This window comes from Palaemon carinicauda, chromosome 38, assembly GCF_036898095.1.
Source record: "Palaemon carinicauda isolate YSFRI2023 chromosome 38, ASM3689809v2, whole genome shotgun sequence".
Lineage (NCBI taxonomy): Eukaryota > Metazoa > Arthropoda > Malacostraca > Decapoda > Palaemonidae > Palaemon > Palaemon carinicauda.
In genome coordinates, this window is record NC_090762.1 from 49,108,251 (window position 1) to 49,134,377 (window position 26,127).

General features: G+C 40.4%; 2 protein-coding genes across 4 annotated transcripts in view; one reads left to right on the forward strand and one right to left on the reverse strand.

Moving 5' to 3' along the window:
• Nucleotides 1–20,409, forward strand: part of LOC137630164 (cap-specific mRNA (nucleoside-2'-O-)-methyltransferase 2-like) — a 38,571-nt gene extending 18,162 nt beyond the window's left edge. For all 3 annotated transcript variants that reach the window (XM_068361612.1, XM_068361613.1, XM_068361614.1), the window contains exons 2-7: nt 11,101–11,221; nt 11,820–12,309; nt 15,166–15,352; nt 17,730–17,891; nt 18,041–18,238; nt 20,338–20,409. In XM_068361612.1, the coding sequence (XP_068217713.1) occupies nt 12,050–12,309; nt 15,166–15,352; nt 17,730–17,891; nt 18,041–18,238; nt 20,338–20,394 (864 nt within the window). In that variant the 5' untranslated portion in view covers nt 11,101–11,221; nt 11,820–12,049 and the 3' untranslated portion in view covers nt 20,395–20,409. The remainder of the gene's footprint in view (nt 1–11,100; nt 11,222–11,819; nt 12,310–15,165; nt 15,353–17,729; nt 17,892–18,040; nt 18,239–20,337) is intronic.
• LOC137630609 (cap-specific mRNA (nucleoside-2'-O-)-methyltransferase 2-like) overlaps nt 1–26,127 on the reverse strand; it is a 353,518-nt gene that overhangs the window by 131,059 nt on the left and 196,332 nt on the right. The window lies entirely within an intron of this gene.

Below are 26,127 nucleotides of genomic sequence, written 5' to 3' on the forward strand. Positions count from 1 at the left end.
CAGGCTTTGATGTAGCAGCTTTCTTTTCTTTTGTGAAAAACTGGTCTATTGTTAATTGTTTCTTCCTCCTCTGCAGTATTCTTCGAAAATGATACATGACACTATCATTAAACATATGCACTGCCCGGTTTGCTACTGCAATTTCTGGGTGGTATTTTTCAGCAAAAGCCTGCACATCTGCCCACTTGGAACAAATTTCATTGATGAGAGAACTTGGAACATCCTCCCTTACCTCATCCTCTTCTGAAGATTCCTGCTCCACAATCAGATCCTGCTGCTGTTGTTGTTGCAGGTGCAACAATTCCTCCACAGTCAACTCGGTAGAATGGCTTTCTACAAGCTCATCAATATCATCCTTGTCGACCTCAAGCCCCAAACTCCTGCCCATGACAACAATTTCCTCAACGACATCAGTGTCATCAGAAATTACAGGGGTAGCAGTGCTTGGACCCGCCTCTGGTTGGAAACCTTCAAACTCCCTCTCTGTGACACATGATGGCCACAGCTTACGCCAGGCAGAGTTCAATGTCCTATAGGTCACACCTCGCCAAGCTTGGTCAATCATGTTAACAGAGTTGAGGATGCTGAAGTGTTCCTTCCAGAATTCCTTTAGGGTCAACTTCGTGTCACTGGTCACTTCAAAACACTTTCTGAAAAGGGCCTTGGTATAGAGTTTTTTGAAGTTTGAAATGACCTGTTGGTCCATGGGCTGGAGTATGGGAGTAGTATTGGGGGGCAAGAATTTGATTTTGATAAAGCTGTATTCTTCTTTCAAGTCATCCTCGAGACCTGGAGGATGTGCAGGAGCATTGTCCATAACCAGAAGACATTTCATTGGCAAGCTCTTTTCAATGAGGTAAGCCTTAACCTGGGGGGGCAAACACTTCGTTTATCCACTCAGTAAAGAATTGTCTTGTGACCCAAGATTTAGTGTTCGAGCGCCACATAACTGGTAGTGCACTTTTACAAATATTATTTCGTTTGAACACCCGGGGGTTGTCCGAGTGGTACACTAACAAGGGTTTGATCTTGCAATCGCCACTTGCATTTGCACACAGCAACAATGTTAGCCTATCTTTCATTGGCTTGTGACCTGGCATCTTCGTCTCGTCCTTGGTAATGTACGTATTGGCTGGCATTTTCTTCCAAAATAACCCAGTCTCATCACAATTAAAGACTTGTTGTGCGATCAAATTTTGTTCATTTATGTACCGATCGAATTCCCCCACGTATTTATCGGCTGCAATTTGATCCGAACTAGCTGCCTCCCCATGCCTAGTAACACGATGAATACCTGTTCTATTACGAAACTTTTCAAACCAACCCCTGCTCGCTTTAAATGTAAATGAATCACTTTCACTGGTACTCGGACTTTTCTTCACTAATTCTTCATAGATATGCAACGCTTTTTCACAAATGAACGCTTCACTAACACTTTCCCCGGCCAACTGTTTTTCTTTAATAAATATTAAAAGCAACTTTTCCATCTCCTCAATCACTTGTGGCCTTTGCTTAGTTACCGCCGTAACTCCCGTTGCAACATTCGCCTTCTTAATCATTTCTTTATGCTTTAAAAACGTAGAAATGGTCGACTTCGCCATTCCGTATTCTACCGCTAAATCGGACACTTGTACACCATTCTCATATTTCGCTATAATTTCCTTCTTCAACTCGATCGTTTTTCGCACTGTTTTCCTCTTCTCCTTCCCCTTAACACTCATTACTTTCTTGGGACTCATTATGAAAGCTAAAAAAGCAATTAAAAGCACTGAAAATCACTAAATCACAACGAATGCTGATCGCGCGTTGTCTGAGTGACGCTCTCGAGAGAACTGATGCTTCCCGAACAAGCGAGAGTGGCCGAGATGGCGCGATCATCACAAAGCCCATGCGGTCGTCACGTGTTCGGCTGGTCGAGTACCGAATTTTTGGTCGAGCACCGCAGCAAAAATTTCTCGAAAATTTTGGTCGAACTCCGAATTGTTCGAGTATAGAGTCGTTCGACTACCGAGGTATCACTGTACTTAAGATTCGGCATAGACAACAAGATCTACCCAGTTCAAGGTGCTGTATTTCGGTCTCTCCACAGCACCACAGGTTTTCACCAGAGTGTTCACCCTAATATCTTTGTGGGCACACAGGATCGGCATCCGTCTCCTCCGTTATCTGGACGACTGGCTGATCCTAGCAGACTCGGTGTCATCCCTTCTTCAACACCTGGACAAATTTTTGGGACTTTGCCAGGATCTGAGGATCATGGTAAATCTCGAGAAGTCCTCTCTGCTTCCCACTCAAAGACTGGTATATCTAGGCATGATTATAGACACCAATCTCCACAAAGCCTTCCCATCAGACGACAGGATAGCAAGGCTGAGGAAGGTCGCAAGCCCTTTTGTCAGACGAGAAAAACTTCCAGCCCAATCGTGGTTACGTCTCCTCGGTCACCTTTCATCATTGTCTCGTCTAGTTCCCAGCGGTCGCCTCAGAATGAGAGCCCTCCAGTGGCGACTCAAGTCCCGGTGGAATCAAGGTTACGATTCCCCGGACGTCCTGATCCCTATGGGATCTGCGGAACGGACGGACCTACAGTGTTGGGTGAGAGACGAGAACCTACGAAGAGGAGTGGATCTTCTCGTCCTCCCCCCAGATTTGATGCTGTTTTCAGACGCCTCAAAGAAAGGGTGGGGGCCCCATGTACTGCACCACACAACCTCAGGCCTGTGGTCAGAATCAGAAAAGTGCCTCCATATAAATTTTCTAGAGATGAAGGCCGTCTTTCTGGCCCTTCAACAGTTCCAACAATACCTGGTGGGTCAATCTGTGGTGGTGATGAGCGACGAACACCACAGTAGTGGCTTACATCAACAAACGAGGTACCTTCTTGAAGCAACTATACCATCTTGCAGTAGAGATACTGAGATGGGCCTAAGTCCACTTGATTCCGCTATCGGCACGTTTCATTCCAGGCAAAAGGAATGTGTTCACCGACAATCTGAGCAGAGCGTCTCAGATAGTGAGTACCGAGTGGTTTTTGGATCATCTAGTAGCCAACAAAGTCCTGACTTTGTGGGGTTCTCCGACTGTGGATCTGTTCACAACAGTTCTGAACTTCAAGATTCAGCTGTACTGCCCCCCAGTCCCAGACCCCAAGGCTCTCTGGCAAGATGCCTTCCAACAACGGTGGGACAACATCGACGTTTTCACCTTTCCCTCGTTCTGTCTGATAAGGAGGGTGCTCAACAAGACCAGAACTTCGGTCAATCTTTCAATGACCCTCATAGCTCCGCTATGGCATCACTTGGAATGATTTCTAGACCTTCTGCAACTCCTAACGGAGCTACCGAGAGAGCTCCCTCCACGGCACAATCTACTCGGACAATCACATGCCAACATCTTCCACAAAGCTGTAGCTTCGCTACGACTTCACGCCTGGAGACCATCCAGCATCTCCTCGCTGACAGGGGATTTTCGCAACAAGTTACGGTCAGGATGTCTGGACATCTGCGAAAGTCATCTGCAACTGTCTACCAGGCAAAGTGGAAAGTCTTCTGTGGTTGGTGTCGTGGAAGGGGTATCTCTCCACTCGATGCCACTATTCCAACAATAGCGGAGTTCCTCGTGTATTTACGTGAAGAAATGCACCTTTCAGTCTCGGCAGTGAAAGGCTATCGCTCGGCCTTAAGTCTAGCTTTCAGGCTGAATGGAATGGACATTCTTCTTCGCTGGAACTTTCCCTACTCATACGAAGTTATGAACTTACCTGCCCTCAGTCGGAAGTGAGACCTCCATAGAACGTGGTTCGAGTTCTCAGGTCTCTTAAGAGACCCCCCTATGAACCATTGCGCCAGACTTCAGATCGCCACCTAACCTGGAAGACGGTGTTCCTACAAGCTTTGGCTTCGGCCAAGCGTGTTTGCAAACTTCATGGTCTCTTGTATGACATCACCCATTCAAGGGGATGGGGGAGGTAACGTTCAGATTCGTCCCTGAGTTTATTGCTAAGACTCAGATTCTGGGAGTAGCGGATCCTCGGTCCGACTCCTTCCGGATTTCTAGTCTCCATTCAGTAACAGATGACCCTGACTATCTCCTACTATGCCCAGTAAGGAGTTTGAGGCTATATCTTAAAAGAACAGCTGCAGTTCGTCCTCATGTGCCAGCTTTATTCGTTAGCACAGGGAGAACTAAGAGGAGGGTCACTAAGAACACCACCTCTGCATGGATTCGTAGGGGGATTCGTCTGGCCCTGAATCCAGATCCTCCTCCGTCACGTTGCCCTAGAGCACATGATGTCGGGCGTAGCTACGTCCCTGGCCTTCAAAAAGGATTTTTCAGTGACGCAAGTCCTCCAAGCTGGGGTGTGGAAGCGTCAGACAACCTTCACAGCCCTCTACCTGCAAGACGTGACCCACAGGAGGCTTGATACGTTCTCTATCGGCCCTGTGGTGGCTGCTCAATAGCTGGTTTAAAACCTCAAGCTCCTTATTGGACAAGTAGCAGAAGGTTGAGGGCATCGTTACCTGGTTTTAGTCTGCATGAATGAAAAGGTTTGACTGGCCCTTATTCTTTTCTTCATCATCCCCTCTCTTGGGGAAAGCAGCATCTTGGGTTCTCTGCATAGCTGACCTCAAACCACTGCAGGTAAACCCTGCTCCCTTGTGTTCCTAGTATTAAGTTAATACTGTTATGTCCCCATACCCTGACGAGGTGGTATTGGAAAAGTCCTAGTCTACAAGTTTCCATCTAAAGAACTTCAGATCAACTTCCTAGGACGAGTCACACTTGTTATGCCTTCACACACAGCTTGCGTAGGCTGCAGTCCTTGCGTAGCAAGGTTCTAGCGAGATACAAGGACTCCTCATTTCTTGGGTGCTGACACACTCAAATAACGAGTCCCCAACAAAGCCAAAAAGCCAGTACTGGCTGGGACATCCACCCTTCCTAATGGGTGAGTCACCCCTTTTAAATAGCGTGGTTTGTATGTCAGTTACGGAACAAATGACAAATTCGTAGATAATTTGTATTTTTCCTAACTATACAAACCTTAGCTATTTAATCAAACTTGCCTGCCAGCCCTATCCCCCTTAAAGTCCTACCTTCAAGCACAGGTGTGTGTGAGGAGGGGGGGGGTAGCAAGCTACCCTCCCCTACCCCTGCTAACTAGCGGTGTGGGTAGTAAACCCTCGTTAAATTTTAATGGCTCGTCATTTCAGCTACGCCGAAAGTAATACCCTTATTAAATAGCTAAGGTTTGTATAGTTAGGAAAAATACAAATTATCTACGAATTTGTCATATTTAATGGTATTGGATTAAACATTTACCTTACACTTGACATAGCAGTGAGTAATGAAGGGGAACTTGAAAGTTTTTTTTATTACCTGTAGGCTTTAGCAAGCAAATGCTTTAAGATTAAATTAGTACTTTGGTAAATTTAGTGTCAATCGGGAATGGATTTCGGAAACAAAGATATATTTTCCTCACTTTATGCAGTGAACTGTATTTTGAATGAGTATGACCTTCACTTTTATTGGAAATTAGTATTTAAAAAAAATACAGGACCCCTTGAAGAACAACAATAATGAGAGACCACAGTGGGAAATTGCTGAATTTTGATGCTTGAAAATGCTAAAAGATTACGTTAAGGAAAGCAGTCTAACCTAACCACTCCTATCTAACTTAAGCTAACGTAGGTGTCTGGGTCTTCCTTATGTATCTAACAGGAGAGGCTTTTTCACTTATTGGAAACGCTGAATATTCACGAAGGAAGCTGTACTCGTACTAAATTTCCGAGCTGATCTCTGTGAAAACAGGATACAATCGAAATGCTGTAACTAAAGCCTGCAAATACATGTACATCACAACAATGAAAGCCATGACAGTTGACAAAGGCAGTTTATTAGAAAACTTTGAAATTCCAATAATGTATCACATTTAATTGGATAGGCTTCAAACAAACAAACCACTTGGGTTTCTCCTTGTTTACTGTATCCATATTTCTTCTCGTTAACTGTATCCGTAGTTCAGCATGGGAAAATTAAAAGAAAAAGACTTGGCTTTTTTATCATCCACAATGCAGTGCAGAAAAGAAAAAACTCTATTGGAAGTGACACTTACATGGCACTGTTAAGATGACCTTAATACTTGGAAAAAAGTCTGTAGGGATATCTATATTCATTGGCAAATATCTCTGTAATCAATTATTTCCAATAAATTCGTATTGACTATATTTGTTGGCAAATATCTCTGTAATTGATTATTTCCAATAAATTTGTATAAGTTTTTAGTTTCAATCATTTAGAAAAAAAATATGATGGTGAGGTAAAAAGATAATTATCCAGCCCAGACTAGAGCTGTGATTTTACCTTACTTTGAGATCAAGAAGTCTGCTCTTCAAAATCCTACCAATTTGCATGACTAATGCTGGAATTAATGATGAGCAGACAAATCATTACCCGACAAAATCACCAGAAATCAAATCACAGTTGTCAGTATTACCAATTTGGGATCCTAAATAGGTAACTTTCATTTTTTAATTCTTCAATTGCCCCTGAGAATAAATATTTTTTTAATCCCTGTTGTCTCTTCTAGATAAGTACAGGTAACAGACTTGATTCCCGAGTTACCCTCGGTTCCTGGGTTGTAAGCTACCTAGATAGCCAAGCTGGATAGGTATCCAAGGCCCTGCATTTCCTCCCCCGAGGCTGTTGCGCGGGGCTGAGCCCTGACCCCATGGCAAGGCTCAAGTCTGTGACTACCCCAATAGCTAAGTGGAACATAAGTAATGATCCCATGTTTTGAGGCAAGGAGCATGGGGCTCTGGTTCCCTGCCTTTTCTTGCTCTGGCCCAGTATTTTGGCCTTCAGGGCTTGACAGTGTCATAGCTCCGCACCTCGTCCCTTCTGGGCTGTGGCTCTGGTCTCCAGTTGCTTTGGTAGCCAAGGTGACCCCTGGTCTTGGTCCAGGGCCACTGTTCAGATTCCCATCTGTGTAGGGTTTGTTTTTTAGAGTCCTGTCAGTATAGGCTTCAGTTTTTATGCCCCCCCCCCTTGGGGCTGGGGTTTGGATCCCCCAATTACTTTGATGTCCATCCGTGTCGATGCATGGAGCCAGAGCAATGGCCCTGTGTCCGATCCACGAGCCTGGAACCATAACTCTGATCCCAGGCTATGAAGGTAGCCCAGTTGGTCTGGTGTCGGTTCTGCGTTTTCAGCTCCGATGGATGGACGAGGGCCGTGATACCACATCATAACCTCCTTGGAGCGGGGCTCGAGTCCCCTCGGTTACTTAAGTAGTGAAGTGGTTCCGGGGTACGGCTCCGTGTGTTGGCCCCCCGTGACCAATGTACAGTATGCGGTTGGGGCTATGAGCCATGATCCTGTCACAAGATTCCCACCTTGGAATTATGGATCGGGTTTCCCGCCTATGCAATAAACTGGAGGGCGGCCTGGAGCTATGTCCGTTGACTTTGGTTGCCCTCCGTTTGAAGGAGGAGCTTCAGCATTGTCCACCTCTCCTTCCACACACTAAACTCCTACTCCTTCTTTAACTCGTGATACTTTGGTACAGCAATTTGAGAGGACTGCGTCAATCCAAGTCTTCTTTGCATGCAGATATGCACTCAAAGACAGAGGTTGGGGGAGCAGGAATCTTCTCCCCATAAGACACAGTGCCATGGTCCATCCTTTCAGTCTGTCTAGCGGAGTAAGAGTACAAGTACTTCTTCCATGTGTGTCGTGTCAGTTCCAGGGTTCTTTTCTCCACTATTGCTGGCTTTCCTGGGCTGCTGTCAGTCCCAGGTGATCCTGTATCGGGGAGAGTAGGCCGGGTATGAGGGCATTTGGTTTTGGTCTGTCCAAAGGAGACGACTGTACCAGATCGGTACTTATGACAGACTCCCTTGCACACTTTCGAGGATGCGATAGTCGGAGAAAGTTTCTCAGGGACCCGTCCTCGGTCATTGGGCAGCACTTAAGATTCCATCAAAGGACTGAGCCATCCCTAGGGTTGCCTGGAGCCCCCCCCCCCCCATACCCTGGCAAGTTTCCTTAAAAGTGTCTGTCACTTCAGAACTTTTATGTGCGAGGTTCGCAAAGAAGGCCTCCCACAACTTTGATTGAGGCATGCAGTACTTTTTGAGTTACCCCTATCTGTTTCTTCCAGGCAGTGGGGATGAGTAAGAAACATGAGATGAGCCTTGGGTAGTGCAAGTCCTCTGGGAAGGGTGCTTATTACCCTCATCAGCCCCTTAACCACCCCTTCTTTTTTTTTACCGATAAGACTACTCTTCCATTCTTGCAACATCCCCGAGAACCCTGGCCCTGCGGACACAGGTAGTAGGGGATCGCTCGAAGAATTCAATCGGAGGAATACTTCTTACTTTCTGTGGATTTGAATCTTGCATACTTTTTCAGGCCTCTAAACTCTTGACTGGGTACTGCTCTTCAGGTATTCATTCAGAATTTTACCTGGGTGGCTGGTATTATTATTTAAAGGAGGAGATTTACCCGCCAAAATTAATCCAGCTTGACTTACAAAGCTGGCCTGATTAAATTTGGGAATCCCCTGGGTAGTAACTTGGGGTCACTTTAAGGGATACTGTACTTATAAATGTGGATGTATCCTTCGAGTGGGTGATCCTGGTCTCCTTCGTGTAGCAGTAGCGACAGTATGGAGTTCGATATCCCGCTTTGTCAGGATTTGAGGATTTCGATAATTTAGAAAGGTAACATTTGTAGCCCAAGCCAAGGTTGAAGCACTTGGATATGCTGGTAACAGCATGATTGGTTTAGTTAGACAATTGCTTCAGCAAACCTTAAAAGGTAGTGCTTCGGTTTTGTCATACAGAACTTCCACGGCACAGGCAGACTCTTCTCGGCCACTGTTCCTTACTGGAGAAGCTTATGCCTCCAACTAGTGCCTTTGCCCAAGATCTCATTTAAGTACTGTTTGAAGAGTCACTGGTTAGTCTCTAGGAATTACTATCCTTCCTCTTGCCGCCAAGAAGGGAGGCTTGGGTCGATCTTACATGTTGGCTAATGGGGAACCCCCATAGTAAGAGTCTCACTTGACTCTTCGCTTTCTTACATGCAACTGTTCTTGGATGTGCCGAAGGAAGGGAGGGGCACATGACAGGGCTGTCTCAGCAGTGTGAGCTGGAGGAGGAGCATCTAGTCTTCAATGTCCTGGGGCTAGCAGCCTTTAAAGCTCTGCAAACCTTCCAAGAACGTTGAGGAGGCATATGGTGGGTTGTTGCAACAAAAGTTTTGGCTTGCATCTAGCTCTATGAGCTGACAAAGTAGAGGCATTCTATGCCAGGAAATTGTCAACCTGTTGCATTTCAGGCAAGAGGAATGGGTTGCATTCCAGGTAGGGGAATGGGTTAGCAGGCCCACTGTGTCTTGGGTAAGTGATAAGGTGTCTCTAACTTGGTCTACCACTCTAAGACGTGTAGGAGCTCCTTAGTCTAGTGCCAGGGCACATTGCTAAACTTGGACCCTGGCAGGGCATTAGGCTACCCCAGGTTCGAGCCAAACTCCATCCCATCTTTACGTGAAGCGTGAAGTTGTATGAACGAAAGAAGCCTTTTGCCCTGTGATGATTTTGCACAAGGTTGCCAAAAAATGCATTCCATCTGTAAGTTCTCTGACTTCTTTACTTTTAGTTCAGTTCAGTTAAGTGTGACTATTTTTATTTTTCCATTGAAACTTTTATTGCATTGACCTGTTATATACAGTCGGCCCTCCCTATTCGTGGGTTATTTCTTCGCGATTTTGATTGTTCGTGATAAAGAGAACTGTGTAACCTATTAGATAATAAAAAAACACATTCGTGGTTTTGTGATAAATACTCTCATGACCCAAACATTTCAAACTGACCGTGCTCCTTAGCATCCAGAATGCTTTGCAATGTTTCCTCTCTTCACACTGTACAATACCCCATCTTTAGTTCACAAGGCCTTACATAGTTTCTCCTCGTGTGTGCATCTTCTTGGGTCTTTTTTGTGTAGTATCACATTGTGATGTAAAAGTGATTTAAAAATCTACATATCCAATGATATAGGGATTTTAGCATAAATGTGCTATGTACTGTACATTACGCTACCCTATCTGTCAGACAGTCAACGGCTCAGAGTTGCATCATGCTTCACTTAATGTGTTAAAACTTCTTACGTAAATGGTTAATGGTGCTGTGCCGATATGTTTTATTCTAATTTTTATTGTATAAGTATATTCATTGAGTAATATTGCAATGTTATTGTTATATTAGCTACTGAATAGTATTGTATACAAAATACCGTACTTTATAGTAATGTAGATATAGGCTATGAGTATGGCGATTGTCAATGACGCGAGTCAATCTGTTGAAAACACTGTACAGTATGTAGGTATAAGTGTGGCAATATAATACTTATATTGTGACAGAAACCAAGTAAAAACAAGATAAGGCAGTACTTACGGTGCTAGTCGAAAACTTGTAGGCATTGGACATTGAGTTGGTAGGTTAGGTGTCAACTTACCCTAGGCTAGGACAGCAAGTATTCGTGGATTCTCGCCTGTCTCTGTATTATCATTGATTGCTCGTAAATTCCGGGACATATGAGCTTAGATTGAAGAATACAATAATCAGAATTACAACATGCTGCAACATGAAATACTGAATTTAAGATAAATGGGCTAATTGGCATACATAAAGATAAAATGAAAATAATGGTTTCTAGGTATACTGTTCTAATCTTCATTATGTATCACACTAAAATTTACACAATACCTGTAATACCATAATAATGTACAACACTTTAGCAGTAAACAGCTAAAAAATGTAAAAAGCCTGGCTGTATTATAAATTAGATAACTCTTCTATTATATCTTCCAAAATTTAAAAAAAAAAGGGTTGTAAATATATTTGTTCGACTTCAAATTATATATAAAACTAAAATGCAATGTGAACCTCTCGTAAAATTCCATTTTTGCATTGAAACTCTTTTTTTTTAGTTAGACCATACTTCGCTATTAACTACCTTTAATGTTATGACTTTGAATTGATCAGTGTTTCAGCCTTTTAATTACACATCAAATTAAACTGTTTTAACTTTTTCGCAGACTGTCAACGGAGACAAAGGGAGGTCCATGGAGTATGGCAGCACCTCAGCAACTAGTTGATGTTAAAGTCAAGGTAGAGTCGAAGCCTTCCGGAAAGCCTTTGTGCTTATTGGACTTGAAAGTAAGATATTATTTGTCAGGTTCTGTAATATTATTATACTAGAAAGTAAGAAGGAATATTTTAAGTAACATTAGGATTTAATTGAAACTAGTTGTAAGGGAGATACAGTAAGTACAAGAACTTTATATCATATGGTTTAGTAAGGATATTAGTATGTTGGTAGTTGTAATTTACGGTAAAATTTTACTTTAAAAGTCAATTTTTTCCCATTATGGACTGTTGGCATGAACTCATTAACTGGTTGATAGTAAGTACAAAGTAGAACTAGTACTTGGAACATTGCAGTAGCTTAGTGGTTAATATTTCCAGTGGGTCAGAAGTTCAAGCCTTGCTCGCAGCTTGAACAGTTTTCTCTAGTGTTCACAACATTCTGTCCCTATGAACTAAACTAGGGGAGCCCTCCCTGGTCCGAGTTTGTGAGTAGAGGGGACTTGGGAACTAATCATTCATATATATGGTTGGTCTCGAGGACATTGTCTTGTCCTCGGTCTCTGCCACTTAATATCAACCCCTTAATCTTACAGTTTATCCATATCTTACAGAAAGTTTTGACTGCTATTATCTTTGCTGTTTAACTCCCATATATTTATTTTTATAGGTTGCCAAGGATCAGTCTTCAGGAATTGAGAAGATCTCTTTGGAAATGAGTCCCGAAACTTTACTAGCTGCTGTGGAATCTCTGAATAAAGTGAGAGCACAGTTAGATTCCATTGCCAAGAAAACTAGCGCTTAACAAAGAGGGTATTAGACGTTTATAATAATATTTGTTTTGGGAATATAATTATAAAGTTACCATTTGAAGTAGTTTTTTGAAAGATAAGAGGAAAAATGGAAGAAATTAAAGGAGTGAAGGATCATTTGGAAAGCAAGGAATTCAACAACTCTGAAAGGCAAATTGACAAACCGCCAACCTCTTCTGTTGATGCAGGAGCAAGCCACTATCCTATGGATAAATTTGTAAGTGAAGATGGAAAACATGGAAAGTATGGGAATAATAGGTGGACAAGAGGTGGAATGCAGAACAAAAGGCACCAACGCAATGCTACAAACTCAAACTTTGGAAAGCGGAAGAGAATAGATAACTCAAAGTAAGTAGTTTTCCTGGATTAAAGTGTAGGCTCTAGTATGAGGAAATATTGTAGGTAGCTAATTTAATGTAAAGTGCTTTACCAAGTAAACTACTTTAACTTTATTATGATTTTTTTTTTTCTTTTTTTGAGTTCAGAGTTTCCTCTTAAAAACATTTGGTGTGGTGACCTTAGTTTAGTGATTTGTTGTATGCTTTGTTAATCTTAAAGATACCCTAGCCCTCATTTTTTGTTCAGGGCAAATAATGCAAGAAACGTCAGTAACATTATTTGTCAGTGTTGATGGGAAAATAGCAAGTCCCCTGTTGGAATTGTACTCTATTTCAGAAATGTGAATAATGATGCATGGTTTTTACTTCAAATTTTTCAAAGGCGTGAAACTATGAGCAGAAAATTGTATTCACCACCTGAGAAGCACTTTTATTATTACTGACATTTTACTTTAACTTCATTGATACTATATGGTGGTAATTGGTTTAGTATTGTAAAGTACTGTACTTCCCCATACTTTTTGTAGCTCCTGACATACTGTACCATAGAAGACTGGTCTAGCTAGTTATATTAAACTGTGTAAAGGGGAGACTTTAAATAACACTTTGATTGTGATGGGAAAAGAAAAATTAATTACTGTAACTGAAATATAGAACTAACAGGACTTCATCCAAATTTTAAACTTTTTTTTTTTTTTTTTTTTTCATTCTTATTTAAGGAATGGCCAAAATTAGAATCTTGATCCAAATGGAATTTGCTCTGACACTATAGAAACCTACATAGGGAGTATGCATTGGCAAAGCTGATAACTACCCATAAGACTTTTAGCAAGGTATAATCACTAACCACTAATTAGCTTGCCTAGACTGTTCACCCCGCTCACACACTTGGCTGTGATATACTGCCACTTATGTTTTTGGCTTGCAGTAGTTTCAAGTGGCATGCTCTCTGGCGTGTTAAGGAAAACATGATATAAAATTGCCTTTATTTAGTTCATTTTCAATTTTAAATAATACAGCAAATGCTAGTCTATACACTGATGGTTTTGCAATTCATCAGCTGTCTTATCCAACACTTATGACTTAAATTCTTTTAAATTTTTCCTAATTTTAGGACTTCTTATATGCGGAAATATACGCATCTAACTTCCATCTGGGTTGTAATTTTAACCTTTTGCAAGTGATTAGAACTTGGAAACATTTTCAATGTTTTATTTATTCGTATGAACAATTTCTTATTAGAAAAAATACAGAATATTTACAAAGTACTGAAAATGGGTAGTAAAAACGTTTGAATCGGTAAGTTCTTGTTTACCTTGGCCCTAATGGAGTTATTTCTGTCGTGTTTTGAAAGATGCAATTTTTCCATATATTTGAGGCTGCAGATATTTTTGATACAGTATCAAAATACAGTATACTAGTTTCATAAGCTTGTTTTATTTAGATTTAACTTTTTATTTTTCAGTTCACTTACCGTGTAACTTTTGACGTCAGAGTAAGCCTTACTGTTTTCGTTGTAGTAATGTGTAATACAGTAGTTTACAGTAAAGTACTGTACTGTATACTGTTGTAGGTATACTGTTGCATTAAGGGGGCCGGCCCCGGCTAATGCCGTTTTTAAGGACGGGACTATGACATTCATGCCATTTAATAAAGTGACTTGGGACTTCTCCAAACTGCATAAGATTTTTGCCTCTGACCTTCGGTTTTGCAACGCCAGAGCGATTTATCCTGAAAATTAGTGTTTTCAAATTTATCTTCTTTGGTAATTAATATTAAAACCTGGGATTGCTACCCTATATAGACCTGATGTAGACCTCTAATCAAATTAATTTTTTTTTTTTTCTAAGTCATTTTATTCTCTAGATATTAATTTTTTCATTAGGGTAAAAAAAATAATCTTGAAAAATTAGGGAAAAAAATCAAGAAAAATATGAAACAAAAATTGGAAAAAATTGCCACATTTGATTGTTTTATGTCCAAGTTATATACCAGATTTCAGTGCTATTATCTTTGAAACTAAGGGAGGAGATAGAATTTAAAGGTCAGTAAGTATAGTTTTGATATACGGACGTTCAAAGTTTTTCTTTGTATTTTTACAAAGACAATATTTATAGATCACGAGCATTAGGCATTTTATATTCCTTTTTGAATATTAATAACCCAAAACAAAGTTATTTAGCATAATTTAGTCATAAATGAAGGTCCCTTTGCTCAATATCGCGCTCCTTCATCTCTCTCCTTCACTAACTCCGCTAATTTAGCCAATATTACCCGCTTCTGAACTCTTATTAGAGCAAATTTTCTTCTTCTATAGTTAGCGCGATGCTGAAATTGTCTTTTCCTTTTTGGCATGATGAAATTCTTGCTGAAACCGAGAAAAAGACGTAAAAACAAGTTTGTCAGAAGTCAAACTCAAATGTGTACTCTCTATGAGGTTTGTGGTAAGACTGAAGGCCGAAGGGTGTAATTACCGTGTAATACATCATCTTGTGACTCGTGGAATCTATACAGATGCCATTGCTCACAATTTTGTTTACATTAAAATCTAATAATTATAAAAATTTACGATAACAGAAGAAATACAATACTGCATTTTCTTGCAGGGAACAATGTTTTTGGTTTATTGAGTTACCTTTTCTAATTACCCTGTAACTATGAAGTAAGAGGAATTTTTTTTCAAAATATTTCTTATATGCATGCTCCATTGCCATAGGAAGCTTGGTGAATTTTTTCAGTATTTTGTTTTTCTTCCTATACCCCCATATAATGGCATTCCTGCCGAGCCCCTCAAGCTTAATTTGCTTCATTTTATTGTAAAATTTAGAATGCAGATATGAATTATTTTTACTATTTTTCTTTACAGTCATGGTCACATGAAGTTCGAAGGAAGAGAATATAATCTCCTTGAGTATACAGATTATGTGCAAGCCCAAATGGATATCGAGTCTCATTTCAATAAAAAGTTCTCCTTCCAAAAGCCTCCGGAGGATGGATGTAATGCTTGGAAGCTGCCAGCTGCAAAGACCATGTTTACCCAAACTGCCTGGTTGGTAAGTTGAAAAAAAAAAAAAAAAAAAAAATTATAGACAGCATCTGTTCAACATATGGAGATAATTATGGCGTTGTTACTTGGCTAACTTTGTGTAAAGCTGAAAGGAATACAGTAGAATGGTTTAAGAATCCAATTGTTTGAATGTTAGATATTTATTGATGGTATAAGGTTAGTAGTTATTACTTGTCAAATATTTATTTTTGCCCATTTTATTTGTTTGCCTACTTAATCTTTGGACTTGCATGTATAGTTTTTCATGAAAGGGATTTTGACATGGGAAAAATCTATTTTTGGGTGAGATAGCCATGTTGTCCTGATGGAAAGTTCCTTCTGGCAACTTCTACAGTATAATATTTCTGTGATTGATACTACAAGAGAATTACCGTTGGGTATCACAGGGTTCCAACCCCGGAAACGACTATCCGAGGATATCGTGTATAATCAGAGACAGACTTACAATACTTTTCTTTATTTTCCTTATATATATTTAAAAAACTATCATTCACTGAGAGTCTTTTTGTTATAGATATAGAAATTATATATAGAGCCCTAGAGATAGTTGAATGAAGTTTTGTGTTTCCTTATATTTTGAAGATACTCAACATTTTGTTCAAAGGTTATTTTGGGTATTTTGCTTTTGCCTGTGCCTTTGATGTGTCTAAAACTTAATTGTTTGAAATTGTGCTACTTGTCATATAGTTTTAAGATTCTTGTCTCTTCAGTATTCAGTTCTTATTGCTTCAAGTTTGGCTATCAAGAAGCTAGATACATACAATACAGTGTTTAGTTTTATGAGTTTCCAATTAGAGTAACTGCAATTAGATGTAGCATATTACCACTTGCTATACAGATGCATGAGCTCCTGATTTTATACAGTGGTACCAGAATTGTGTTTTTCAAACCAGAATGGAATAATAACCTTTTTTTTCTATTTCAAATTATGAAAAACCTTTTTATGCTTGTGGAGAAATACTACCGCTAGAGAGTTATGAGGTTCTTTGGCTGGCGAGACAGTATTACATTGGATCCTTCTCTCAGGTTACGGTTCATTTTCCCTTTGCCTACACATACTCCAAATAGTCTGGCCTATTCTTTACACATTATTATTGTTATTATTGTTATTACTTGCTGAGCTATAACCCTAGTTGGAAAAGCAGGATGTTATAAGCCCAGGGACTTCAACAGGGAAATAGCCTAGTGAGGAAAGAAAACAAGGAAAAATAAAAGATTTTAAGAACAGTAATATTAGAATAAATATCTCCTATATAAACTACAAAAACTTTTATAAAACAAGAAGATGAGAAAAAAAGATACAATAGTGTGCGCAAGTGTACCCTCAAGCAAAAGAACTCTTGGAAGACCATGGTACAGAGGGTATGGCACTACCCAAGACTAGAGAACAATGGTTTGATTTTGGAGTGTCCTCATACACCTGACAACACTGAAATTACCAAACAATTCTTCATTTCCCAAGGGGTTAACTACAGTACTGCAATGTAATTGCTTAGTGACTACTTTCCTTTTGGCAAGGGTAGGAGAGAGACTGAAGCTTTGGTAAGCAGCTCTTCTAGGAGAAGGACAGTCCAAAATCTAACCATTGTTCTCTAGCCTTGGGTAGTGCCATAGCCCCTATGTACTATGGTCTTCCACTGTCTTGGGCTAGTTCTCTTGCTTGAGGGTACACTCGGGCACACTATTCTATCTTATTTTTCTTTCTATTGTTTTATTAAAGTTTTTATAGTTTATACATGAAATATTTATTTTAATGTTGCTGTTATTAAAATATTTTATTTTTCCTTTTTTCGTTTCTTCACTTAGCTACTTTCCTTGTTAGAGCCCCTGGACTTATAGCACCCTGCTTTTCCAACCAGGGTTGTAGCTTAGCAAGTAATGATAATAGTAATAAATGTGATATGAGGTGGAGTACAGCATAGGAATAACTTGCTTGGAAAAGGAGGGACTAATTTGATTTGTATTATGAAATTACTTTGGTAAACTTCAAAACTGATGTTTTGTATGTACACTTTTGAACTGAAGTCATGCTGCACAAATTATGGGAATGAAGATGCAGTCATATGTAAGCTTGTGGTAATTATTTCACTTTTTATTCTTGCAGCTTTTAAGGGAAGAATTAAGAGGTTGTCATTGAATATGAAAAGTTCACATAGAATATAGCGTATACTTGGCAGTTAGTGTATATATGTTTACCTGGTAATGACTCTTAGCATTTTATCAATACCTTTACTGGTGGTTGTATTTGTTATTCCTTTATGGTATTGCAACTTTGTTAGCCTTTTACTGGACTTTGTAGCACTGGAGTGAACTTTATTTGAAATGCCACTGAAACCCTACTATGAGATATGACATTTTTGAAGGATGATGACTTGCAAGCTGAGAAAACCAATTTGAATGAAGTCAAAAGTCAACTTGGTTACAAAGATATAGCAGGATGGCATGCACATACGAAGAATATAAATCCAGCCGAAAACATAGCGTATGAAGTTAGACGACGAGCCAGTCCTGAGATGGTCACACAAGTACGTATAGTGTAGTGCATTTTAATTTGGATATAGCATTGATAAACTTGCATACTTTTCAATTCTTAAAGCATCAATGAGTTTTTTCCTAGTTTTACATTCTTAATTTGTCTTTAATTGTTTCTAAGACAATGAAAATTTCCTTACAGGCATGGTTGAAGTTTTACGAAATAGTTAACAATTACGATGTTATTCCATTGGATGAAGATTTTGAAACCAGTAGTGAGGAAGAAAAGGAGAATAAATGTAATGAGAAACCTTTCTATTCCGTACATCTCTGCGAGGCTCCAGGTGCCTTTATAGTTTCCCTGAATCACTATCTTGCTCTCCAAAGACCACACCTGAAGGTAAGTACATGTATAGTTGTTTACTGTACTGTATTTCAAATGACTGTCAAAGCATTAAAGTATTACAATTTAGGTAACAAATATTAAAATCTGAATTGCTCAGTTTTGCATTTTTGAAATATTTTGTTTAATATACTTTTACATTCTTATTTTCTCTTTTTGTACTCTTTTTAATAGTTTTGTGGTAAATTTAAGAATGTGAGATATAATATAGATTTATCAGAATGCTGGTTTTCTGATCCAGAAAGGAAATTTATGTTGGTTTGATCAAAGGGTGACTGCCAATTGAAGTACCCATCAATGAATTCATAAGCAACTCCTATGAGGGCAATGGTTATAGGGCTAATATCTTCTATCGTAACCTTGACTTCCAACTGACAAGGAATTATTAAAGGGGTAATGAATTACCATAAAGTGTCCTGATAGGAAAGTGAGAGAAGACAAGTACAGTATATTTAACCGTGCCAGACAGCTTGGTGAAATCCTTGGGTAACTTTCAGCTTTGTCTGGCAGTGGACAGATTTTTTGTTCACGTTATGCAAGCATTTTCCCTCGGTAGTAGTATATTTTTGAAGTGCTGTAATTTTTAAGGGTGTTACTTATAATATTTGCTCCAATTGTTTTTGCCATGATTTAGAGTGAGTGTTTATATTTTTTGCCCAACCTTTATTGAAAGATTTTCTAAATGGTTGGGATTGGGAAACTTATACAGTATTTACTTGATATCCAAGGGAGAATTAATGATTTCTGTCTGTGATTTAGGTATCACTCCAAGAGAGGGAAATTACTCTCGTGAATCGGCTTCTTGTGCAAGGCAAGTTGCCTACAGCTATAACTGTGAAGGTTTACATGAAAAGCATAACTACCATGTTTATCTGAATGTGTTTCTTGAAAAAATCTCGGGATACACTGAGCACATTTGGTATAGCAGTGCAGTTAAACTTTGTGACGTAGGCCTACAGTACATGCATGTGTGGCGACAGGTGGGTGTTGATGAAATGGTTTAGGAGGAAAGAGAGACTTTTTATTTATATCTGTGGAAAACTTTAAACAGACTTATTTGATAAGTACATACTGTAATGTACTTGTTATTACCAGTGCAGTTTTGGAATGCATGAAATTTCTTTGAGACAGACTGATTTTCACTCTATATGGAATTTCCTAGAAGGATTTTTTTCTCCAATTGAGAGGGAGAAGTTGAGCGCAGTGAGTTTAAAGTTGAAAAGATTGGTGAATGAGAGCCATTCACAGACTTAAATAGGGCATTAAATGAGATTTATGGAAATGATAGAAAGCTTTTTGCTTGATCTACAGTATTTAGTACTAGAGAAGGCAAACTGTAGGCAGTACTTTTCTACAAGGACTTTAATTTTTTCAGAATAGTTGGGAAGAAACCCAGTAAAACCCCTTCCAAAAAATAATAGTAGAGGTTTGTAAATTTTTGTAGTTCTTATGGACCATAGAAACCATCTTTGGGTTATAACATCAGAATCAGGTTGTACAATTTCTTAGTTAGCATATTTCCAAGATATCCACTGCCTATACCTCACACAAAAAGGTACAGTACTGTATGTTGCATATCTCAAAAATTAATGGACCAGTTTTGAAGTTCTTGGAGTCAGTCTCATAGTTTTTAGGGTGCTGAATTGACTACTGTTTGAATCGATATAAGGTTCATTTCTCACAGTATGGTGTAGGCATGGTTTGGGGTTTTATTTAATATCGCAACCCAGGATACGATATATATAGGCTATGTAGCGCGAACGTGAGTTTTTTTCCTACCTTCCAGAGAATGAAAACTTCGTGCCCCTGATGGCAGTGTGATACATGAAGTAAAATACATAAACAAATATGCCCTTCATATGTACTCAAAAATACAAAGAATAATAAGCAGTAGCAAGCAGTATTCATGTATCTTCATAAACCTTTCAGAGTAATAGAGTTGCCATGATTAAAGAAATATAAAGAATTCACAAAAAAGACACAAACATACATGACTGAAAACACTTGTTTGTAATTTGCACTACCACATTTATATGTTTCATTTAGTAAACGGCTGTGCACGAATCCTATATATAATTACATTGTCTTTTTGCTAGGTGGTCAGATTGGAGTGTCTCATAGGAGAAGTCAGCCAGTGCAAAGGAACAGGCTAAGATTTTCAACCAAGTGTCAGTGATAATCAATTTCAAACCATTCTTTCATAATTAGATGAAGAAAAGATAGTTGACTGTGCATGAACAATTGTAATAAAGTCATTACAGTGACCTCTTGGTTGGTTAAGATACATAGAGTGTTTCTTTGCATTCCTCTAAAACACTAATTGAAGGAGTAAAAAATTTTGTGTAAAAGAACAAAAATATTAAAAGCTGAAACCGAGGAACATTTTGACTTGAAAACTCTGGCAAAAGTAGCTAGTCAAGGCCAGAAAGAATCTCAATCTTGCAAGTGAAAAAGGAGAACAGGCACTAGGAACGTTGAAAGAGATATTGCTTGTGAGTCTATTGACGAAACCCTTGTAAACCCGCTTGATAGTGAGAGGAACATTTTCATAATTCCATGTCTTCCCTATTAATAGGTAGCATAGTCTCTCAGTTAACAGCAGACCAACAGATCTTCAAATTGCACTTGGGTGTAAGAGTGAGGAGGAATAAGTCTCGTATGTGTTCTTCATGAATAGAATATCTGCTGGTCCCTAACAAGGTTCTTTTATTTAAGTACAGTACTCGGCAGCTGCAGCAGTGATTTAGGATATAGATAAAGTGAAATTTGATGCCGAAGATATATTATACATTGCTGCTCTGATAACTTTGATTGTGAGATATCTTTACATTTTATTTATTTTTTTTTGAAATGTGCTATTCAGTTGCAATGATCCTCGCTCAGACTGCAAAATCAATGAGCTCAGGATGATCTGCTGATGAATGCAAGACAATGTTATGGTAGAAATTGGAGGATTGATATAAATCTGTTAATTTGGATGTTCATGAAGCAACTTCTGTTGGTTCCAAAGAACCTCCTGTGCCATCTTGCTTATGATAATATTGGTGATGATAATAATAATAATAATGATAATATTGGTGATGATAATGATGGGAGGGCTCTGGAGTCTAGGCCTATGCTATTGGCTTTATAACTCTTCTTTGTCTTCTGTGGTTGTGGAGCAGCGAGGTCTCTCGCCTTCTAGGATGGCTTTTCAATTTTTCTCCTTCATTGTATCGTTCAGCCATCTATAAACAGTTGTTTTGTTGATATTAAGATGATAGGTTATATCTTATTTTTTGATAGGGAATCTGGTGAAATAAGTTTAACTAGTTACAGTTATTTGGTAGCTGTTGGGCAGCTCTAGCCATCTTTGACAGATGACTTGTTTTTGAGAGTACCACCCTGAGACTGCCAGTTGATGTCCGGTTAGACCCTATCTACAACTCCATTTCCAATATGTTCTTTACATTAAATACCTAATTATGCTGGCTAAAAAGTTACTCGTTAATTTTTTTTTTTATCATAATTAGAGATTATTGGGTTAATTTTTCCATTAAGATCTAGCTGATATTTTATTGAAAAATATAGCATAAATTCTTTAAAATCATGCTTAAAGAACTGTATCTTTTATTGAGCAATGTTTCAAAATGCTTCGTCCCAGGAACCTGGTCTCATTAGAAATGTGAAGTATGTGAGAGTTGGCAGTTGGTGACTTTCGAACGAAAATCACTGAATTCAGGTATCACCAGTTTTGCTGTATACTGTACATGACCTCACTGGAAGTGGGACAGACAGTAGTTGTTAAATCCACAGCTGAAAAGCATCCATGTACTTCCAATTTCATTCTGCCACTTTATGCCTGGACTAGGTCAGACACTTGCTACCACCAATGGCAATGAAAAAAAAAACTATCATTGAAGGCTATAAATATGAATCCAGTCTCTCTCTCTGTTGTAGGTGACACCTCAGTTAAGTTGGGTGAAGTTTTTGCATCCGCAATAGCATTTCTGTGTAGCTATTTTGGTAAAACATACTATTCAACTTGCAAAGACATTACAGATATTTGTACTAAAATGAGGAAGAGGCCACACATAAACTGTGTGCTATCCCATCTACATCAGCAGCAGCCTTATTAAATATCAGGCGAGCACATTACCAGATGGCCTACCAGTGTGAAGCAATGCCAGATGTGCTACCAACACCTGAAGCAGCAGAATATAAGTAGGAAGAAGGAATTTTCCCCAAATCCTGGACAGTCTCATCTGGTACCAAGCTGACCTCGGATGAAGTCCGAGAAATGGTTTGTTGTCGGTGAAAGGCATCCTGTTGTAAAGGTAGAAATTGTAAGGGTAGTAGAATAGGTTACACTCTTTTGTGCTTGCAAAAGTGGGTCATCATATACAAATCCTTTATGAAATTTGATGAGGAGAATGATACTGCTAAAAAATGGGGTGATGTAGATAGGAGTGCTCATAATTATGGTGCTGTTCAAGATGAACATGGTAATAGGGCGTATCGATTTATTGCAATATACAATGTACGCTGTGTATATATTAAGATGCTGTAGATGTACCATCATCATCATCATCATCATCATCTTCATCATCATCTCATCCTACTCCTATTGATGTAAAGGGCCTCAATTAGATTTTGCTAGTCATCTCTATCTTGAGCTTTTAAATCAATACTTCTCTATTCATCATCTCCTACTTCACGCTTCGTAATCCTCAACCATGTAGACCTGGGTCTTCCAACTCTTCTAGTACCTTGTGGAGCCCAGTTGAAAGTTTGGTAAACTAATCTCTCTTGGGGAGTGTGAAGAGCATGACCAAACCATCTCCATCTACCCCTCACCATGATCTTATCCACATATGGCACTCAAGTAATTTCGCTTATAGTTTCATTTCTAATCCTGTCCTGCCATTTCACTCCCCAAATTCTTCTGGGGGCTTTGTTCTCAAGTCTACAAAATCTGTTGGATATAGTTTCATTGTCATACCACGACTTATGTCCATACAGTAACACCAACCGCACTAAACTGATGTATAGCCTGCTTTTTATATGTATTTTCAGTTGATTTGATTTTTAAAATTTTACTTAACCTTGCCATTGTCTGACTTTCTTTTTTCAATCTTAAATTAAATTCCAATTTTTCAATATTAAACTTACCCGATAATCATGTAGCTGTCAACTCCGTTGCCCGACAGAATTCTACGGGAGGGATACGCCAGCTATCACAATACTAGAAGGGGGTGTACTCACCAGCGCCACCTGTGGCCAGGTACTACAGTACTTCTTGTTGACACCTCCTCAATTTTTCCTCTGTCGTGCTTCCGGCAAGACGTTCTGGGATACGCTTATGATCTTGGAGTATTTTCACGGCTTTTGGTGAAGTATTTCTCTCAGATTTCGGCTGTCGCTTTACTGGAAAACTTCTATATTAGCTTAGATAGCTATTATTTAGTTCTGATTAACGGTTAACGATCTTTTTGCTTGATTTGGAATCCCCACTTGGCTAACTCTTTTGATTCAAGATGTCTGACATTTCACAAGCCCCACCCCATAGACGATGTAGGTCTTGTAATAGGCGTATTCCGAAGGCCTCGGTAGATCCTCACACCGCTTGTTCTGACTGTAGGGAAAGACCCTGTCAGTTGGAAGATCGATGTGAGGAATGCGCCGGACTTTCGGAACTTGATTTTGTCCGATTTCTTAAGTATTCAACCAAGTTAGAGAGAGAGAGAGTTAGGAGGAGTTCTTCTCGCTCTTCACTTATTTCCTCACCTCATGATCCCCTACCTTTTCCTCCCCCTGTAGTGGCTACCCCCGAACCTACTATTTGCCCTCAACCTGATATGTCTGTTGTTTTGCGTGCCATTCAGGCTTTAGGTGACAAAGTGGAGTCGGTGGTTAGTGATCATAAGTCTCTTATGGCCGAAGTCAAGGAACTTAAGGTCAAGAGTGCAGTGGGTGGTAATAGTGCCAGTGCTGTGACGAGTGCTAGTGTCAGTGCAGTGCCAAGTGCTAGTGTCAGTGTCAGTGTGGTGCGTGAGGGTACTTCTGTGCGTGCCAGTCGTCCTCCCAGTCCGGGACCTCTTGCAAGCTCCCAAGCCCAGGGGAGAAGCAATGTCGAAGGGCAAAAGGGTTCGGCAGGCCTTGATCGGCGCACAGAAGTATCCTCGGTGGTTGCGGGCGTGTCTTCCAGAGACCGTCACTCCCACCCGCAGACGATTGAGCCCGTCTTTTACTCGTCTGCTGAAGAATTGTCAGGGAGGAAACGTTGGACTCAGGTCTCAAGACCACTCAAACGCAGAGTCCAGACCTCAAGAGCTCTACAACCTGGCTGCAGTCATTGGATCAGCTCTGACTCGCCGCAGTCATCAGTTGAGTGCACACCTCCTAAGAGGAGTAAGGTGCTGCCGCAACAGATCTCTTCTGTTAAGGCTTTACCTCAGCAGACCTTAGTGTCTGCCGACCCCAAGTTGACTCTACTGCAGTCCATGCAGTCACAACTTGCGGTCTTGATGCGTGAGTGTCAGGCTGAGAAGGTTACACCTCCTCCTGCGATCGCTCCGCCTAACCGCAGTCCTGCCTGCCAGGCGTACGATGTTGAGGTTCCTCAGGATACCTTACCACGTTCTGAGTTAACAGTTTCCAGTGGTGTGCAGCTTCCTCCGCCTTCCTTAAGGCAACCTCAGCAATGGGAACAGGAAGCTTATACCTTACTTCCTCCGCTTCCACTTGCAGTTCCACCAGTGAGGCAACACTCTCTTGAGGTACAACAACCTCTCCCATCCATGAGTCAGACTCCTCAGCTCTCGCTGCAGCGACCTCAACCCTCCTCAAGGCGAGAGCCTCAACACCTTAGCCTTGCGCCTCAGGAACCTCAACTCGCGAGACAATTACTGCGTTCTGCGCAGCCACTACCTCATCGCTCACAGCTCACACCTCAGGAACCTCAACTCGTTCCTCAGGAACCTGCTACTGCGCATCCACCAACCTTACAGCAAGCGCAACTCTTGAGTCAAGACACTCAGGCCAGGAGTCAGCCTCCTCCACCCATGCGCCTTCCTTCTGCTGGTTCTTTTGTCCAGCCTTTGCAGCCTGAGCCTCAGGTGTTCCCTCAACAGAGACTTGAGGAGGAAACCACAAGTGTTTTTGCTCCAGCTCATGCAGATTCTGCTGTTCAGCATACCTTACCTCTCACTTCGCTACATTCTGGTGATGAGGTTTCTGATGATGAGGCTGCACACCTGGATCCCTCATCAGACGTGGATGAATCCAAGTCTTCTCCGCCTCCTATTGACTTTCGTAAGGTCTTGGCTCTTTTCAGAGAGGTATACCCAGACCATTTTGTCTCTGCTACCCCCCGCTCTCCGCCATCTGAGTTTTCGCTGGGCATGCAGCCAGCCAAGTCTACGTATACTAAGCTCGTCTTTGCAAGGTCCTCTAAGAGAGCGTTAAGGATTTTAGGAGAGTGGTTGCAGTCTAAGCAGCAACTTGGAAAGACTTCCTTTGTTTCCTCCGACTAAGCTCACTTCTAAAGCGGGCGTTTGGTATGCCACAGGAGAGGAACCAGGCTTGGGAGTACCTGCCTCTGGCCAGGCTGACTTCTCAAGTTTGGTAGACTCTCCTCGTAGAACAGCAATGAGGCGCTCTAAGGTTTGCTGGACCTTCTCAGATCTTGATCACTTCCTGAAGGGTGTATTTAGAGCCTTTGAGATGTTCAATTTCCTAGACTGGTGCCTGGGGGCCCTTAGCAAGAAGACCTCCCCTGCGGACAAGGACTCAGCCATGCTCTTAATGTCCTGCATGGATAAGGCTATTAGGGATGGATCTGGCGAGCTTGCATCGATGTTTGTGTCAGGAGTGCTTAAGAAAAGGGAGCAGCTTTGTTCCTTCCT